This window comes from Dipodomys merriami, unplaced genomic scaffold (genome assembly GCF_024711535.1).
Source record: "Dipodomys merriami isolate MVZ:Mamm:240054 unplaced genomic scaffold, mDipMer1.0.p SCAF_3050, whole genome shotgun sequence".
Taxonomy (NCBI): Eukaryota; Metazoa; Chordata; class Mammalia; order Rodentia; family Heteromyidae; genus Dipodomys; species Dipodomys merriami.
Genome location: NW_027204550.1, coordinates 1 through 4185, shown reverse-complemented (window position 1 = coordinate 4185; position 4185 = coordinate 1). Strand labels below are relative to the sequence as shown.

The 4185-nt window shown below is 51.0% G+C and overlaps 1 protein-coding gene across 3 annotated transcripts; it reads left to right on the top strand.

Annotated features, from left to right (window-relative positions):
- Nucleotides 1–444: 444 nt before the first annotated feature.
- Nucleotides 445–3885, top strand: LOC138840893 (bromodomain-containing protein 7-like). 3 transcript variants are annotated; one of them, XM_070041292.1, is made up of 4 exons: nt 445–710; nt 1051–1259; nt 1360–1491; nt 3730–3885. In XM_070041292.1, the coding sequence occupies exons 1-4, from the start codon at nt 662–664 to the stop codon at nt 3868–3870; spliced, it is 531 nt and encodes a 176-aa protein (XP_069897393.1). In that variant the 5' UTR covers nt 445–661; the 3' UTR covers nt 3871–3885. The 3 variants fall into 3 exon arrangements, with proteins under 3 accessions (XP_069897393.1, XP_069897394.1, XP_069897395.1); XM_070041293.1 differs by having other exon boundaries at nt 1349–1491; nt 3730–3862; XM_070041294.1 differs by lacking the exon at nt 1360–1491.
- Nucleotides 3886–4185: the final 300 nt, after the last annotated feature.

Here is a 4185-nt window from a genome sequence, read left to right as displayed (position 1 = left end):
AAAGAAGAAAGGAATCAGATAAGGAGAAAAGGGAAGAAGAAGAAGAAAAAGAAGGAGGAGGAGGAGGAGGAGGAGGAGGAGGAGGAGGAGGAGGAGGAGGAGGAGGAGGAGGAGGAGAAGAAGAAGAAGAAGAAGAAGAAGAAGAAGAAGAAGAAGAAGAAGAAGAAGAAGAAGAAGAAGGAAAAGAAGGAGAAGAAGGAGAAGAAGGAAAAGAAGGAAAAGAAGGAGAAGAAGGAAAAAGAGGAGAAAAGTGGAAAGAAGGGGAGGGGAGAGGGATTCTGAATAGCCCCACCCCGGCCCCGCCCCGCGTCGGCCCCGCCCCGCGTCGGCCCCGCCCCGCACGGCGGGCTGCAGCGCCCCCTCCAGCCGCGAGGGGCCGCTCTCGCAGCCGCCCGTCCCCCCGCGCGCGCGCGAAGGGCCCTCTCTCCCGCCGGTGCGCGGGCCGCCCGCCGCGCCAGCGTTGCTCTCGGGCTTCGGCCGCGTCGGGCGCGCCGTCTTCTCGTGAGGGGCCTCGCGCCGCCCGGCGCGCGCCGTCCCCCTGCCTCGCGGCGCGGGGTCTCGCGGGCCCCGCTCCCGCCCTCCGCTCGCCTGGCCCGGACCGGAAGCGGCGCCGCACGGCCTGGGCCTGGCGCGGGGGGCGGGCATCGGGGCCCGGTCGGACATGGGCAAGAAGCACAAGAAGCACAAGTCGGACAAACACCTCTACGAGGGTGAGGAGGGCGCTGCGGCCGGGGCGGCGAGCCCCGCCTGCCCGCGTCGCCCCCCGGCGCCCGAGCAGGCCCGACCCGCGGAGCGGGGCGCGGCCCCCAGCCGCGCAGCAGCCGGGCAGGGCGGCGTTCGAGCCGGCGCCCCGGTGTGGGTGTCGGTGGGAGACCGGGAGGCCACCCGAGAGGCCCGGGGGCGTTCGGCCGCGCCCGCAGCCGGGGTCTGCCGTTCGACAGGCGCCGGGCGGCCACGCGTGCCCCGGAGGCCCAGCGCGGCGGCCCCTGTGCGGGCGCGGCGCCGCCCGGCCAGCCCTCCCGTAACGCCGGCGCGCTCGCTGTGTTTCAGAGTATGTGGAGAAGCCGCTGAAGCTGGTCCTGAAAGTGGGAGGGAACGAGGTCACCGAGCTCTCCACCGGCAGCTCCGGACACGACTCCAGCCTCTTTGAAGACAGAAACGATCACGACAAGCACAAGGACAGAAAGCGGAAAAAGAGGAAAAAAGGGGAGAAGCAAGCCTCGGGGGAGGAAAAGGGCAGAAAACGGAGGAGGGTCAAGGTAAGGATGGCTGCGGGCGTCACCCCCAAGATCTCCGGGGGCGGGGGTGCCCCACCTCCAGCCGCCGGCCTCGCCTGACAACTTCCTAGTGTCCAGTAAGACCCTGGAAGCTTCAGATGGCCTGGGAAAGTCCAGCTTGCTCTATGGAGGAGCAGGGCAGGAAAGACGGCGAACCACCTGTGAGTTGGGACGGCCTTATCCTTACACTGTTAAGAACTTGGAGCCTCGCACGGTGAGTTGTTGAGGAGCTGCTTCAAAGAAGCCTTTTAACCCAGGAAGGGTAAGACATTACGCCCAGGGAAGCCTCACTGTTTGTCAGAATTAATACAAAGTGATTTGGACCTATTGATTTTCATATATTATGAAATATTAGTGAATAACTGTTGATTCTCAGATCTCAGCCTCCTGAGTAGCTAGGCTTATAGGAATGAGCCACAAATGCTTTCTAAAAGTTGAGCTGGTCGTGGTTGTGCCTGCCATAGGAAGGTTGAGGCAGAATCAGGAGTCCTGACCAGCCTGGGCTACATACTGAAACCAAGTCTAAAAAAAGCCAAGTTTGAATGTTGTACTGGTAACACCAGGAATAAAAGTTAAAAACCACTTATAGTTAGTAGGAAAGAATAAGTAGTGTTTGATTTGTAAGCTAGACAAAACAGTAACTGAAAACTTTCTCTCCAAGGGTGATCCCATTCCTGTCTGGAATTGTCCTACAGTTCTACACTAAATAAATTTTAACCTTTTACTGAATAACTTAACTGTATCTTGAAAGTAAATTTTTTTTGTGGGGGCTTTTTTGGTACCAGTCCTGTGGCTTGAACTCCAGGCTTGGCACTGCCCTTGAGCTTTAGTGCTCAAGCCTAGTGCTCTACTACCTGCACCACAGCTTCACTTCCAGCTTTTTGGTGGTTAATTGAAGATAAGAGTTCACAGACTTTCCTGCCTGGGCTGGTTTAAACCACGATTTTCAGATCTTATCCTCCTGTGTAGCTAGCCAGTAGTGCCTGGCTCTTGCTGGTTATTTGTTTGGTTTGGTTTGGTTTGGTTTGGTCGGTCGGTCGTGGGGCTTGAACTCTGGGCCTGGGCGCTGTCCCTCAGCTCTTCAGCTCAAGGCGAGCACTCTACCACTTGAGCTACAGCGCCACTTCCGGTTTTCTGGTGGTTTATTGGAGATAGGAGTCTCACGGTCTCTCGGTCTCTCCTGCCCGGGCTGGCTTTGAACCGCGATCCTCAGATCTCAGCCTCCTGAGTAGCTAGGATTATAGGCGTGAGCCACCAGCGCCCGGCCTTGCTGGTTATTTTTGGCAATAGAGTCTAGTAAACATTCCTACCTAGGCTGGTCTAGGTAGAAATCTTCAGGTGTCAGCCTCCTGAGTAGCTAGGATTTCAGGCATGAACCACCAGCATCTGGCTATGAATGTAGCTTTTAAAAGACAAGAGTACTACAAGGCTGTTATATACAACAGCATTCATGCATACTGTTATGGAGTTTTACATTCTACATTGTTTTCCTTTGGATATTTATCTCCATTTCTAAATGTAGGCTTGTATTGTTGCTTAATGACTTTACAGTTTACATCTATTGCTGACATTGTGATTCAAGAGACGAGAAATTATTTTTTTTTTAAATTACTGTTATAAGGTGATGAACAGGGGGCTTAAAGTACTGTTTTTATACCGTTCATCCCCTACTTTCACTTCTTTCATTCTCACAGTATAAGTTCAGCATAATTATTGATTAAATCAATATTTAGTGATTCTTTTTTGTTTTTGTGCTGGTATTTGAGGCTAACTCAAGGCCTCAAGCTCTCACTTAGCTTCTTTCACTGAAGGCTGATACTCTACCATTTCTTGCTTTTTGCTACTTAATTGGAGAATAGAATTTTTCAGATTTGTCTGCCTAGACTGGCTTTGAACTCTGATCCTTCGCTTCATGAGTAGCTAGGATTATAGGCATGAGCCACCTGTGCCTGGCTTAGCAATGTTTTTTTTCTTGACTGTATATTGTCTGTTATACCATTCTTTGTTTAATAATATTTTGTATTGTCCTAAGTAGTCCTTTCAAGTTTCATTGTGCACATTTTTGTATACTTTCATGAGAATAACTTCAGGGGAGACTTACAGTCTTGTTCCAACCACTGCCCTTTCCTGACTGCATTTGTAAGTATCAAGATACACCTGTTTATCTTGATGCCATTCTGCACTAAGATGCATTTGCATCTACCAGTTGAACAGAGTAGGGCAAGTAGAAGGTAAGTTTCCATTTTACTTTTTGTGAAGTGAATTTGCATACAGTTCCACTTTCTAAGGACCATAGAACATTGGTAGATTCTGGGGTTGCTGGTGCTGTAGGGACTTTTGGAGTCTTTTTTTCCAAGTCAGTCTGGGCATGGGCAGGTGGTTCTTTTTGCTAGTATTACTTAGGGAAGGCATCTTCAGGTGCTACTCTGAGCTATTTTCTGCATTTCTACAGGTTTTCAGACTCGTTGGTCTCTTCTTGAGAAAATTTAGCTATATGAAACCTATGGAGTCACACAGCTGGAGTGCGGGTAGCTGTGCTCTCAGTTCCACGCAGCAGGGACCAGGAAGGCATAAGGAGAAGATAAAAGAATAACCTTTCCAAACTTTTAGAATTTCTTTTTCTGCTTATATGTCATTAGCTACATTTTAATCCCTTGGCCACTCTACTAGGCAGACCCGGCCTCATGCTTGCTCAGCTGGTACTCTGCCACTTCAGCCACATTTCAAGCCCTGCTTTTTACTGTGTATTTTAGACATAGTCTCTCAGACTTTTCTGCCTGGGTTGACTTTGAACCTTGGTCCTCTAAATCTCAGCCTCTCAAGTAGCTAGGATTACAAATGTGAGCCACTGGCACCCCAGCAAGTTGTTGTCTTTTAATTAGGGGAAGTCAATAGGTTTATTGTACTC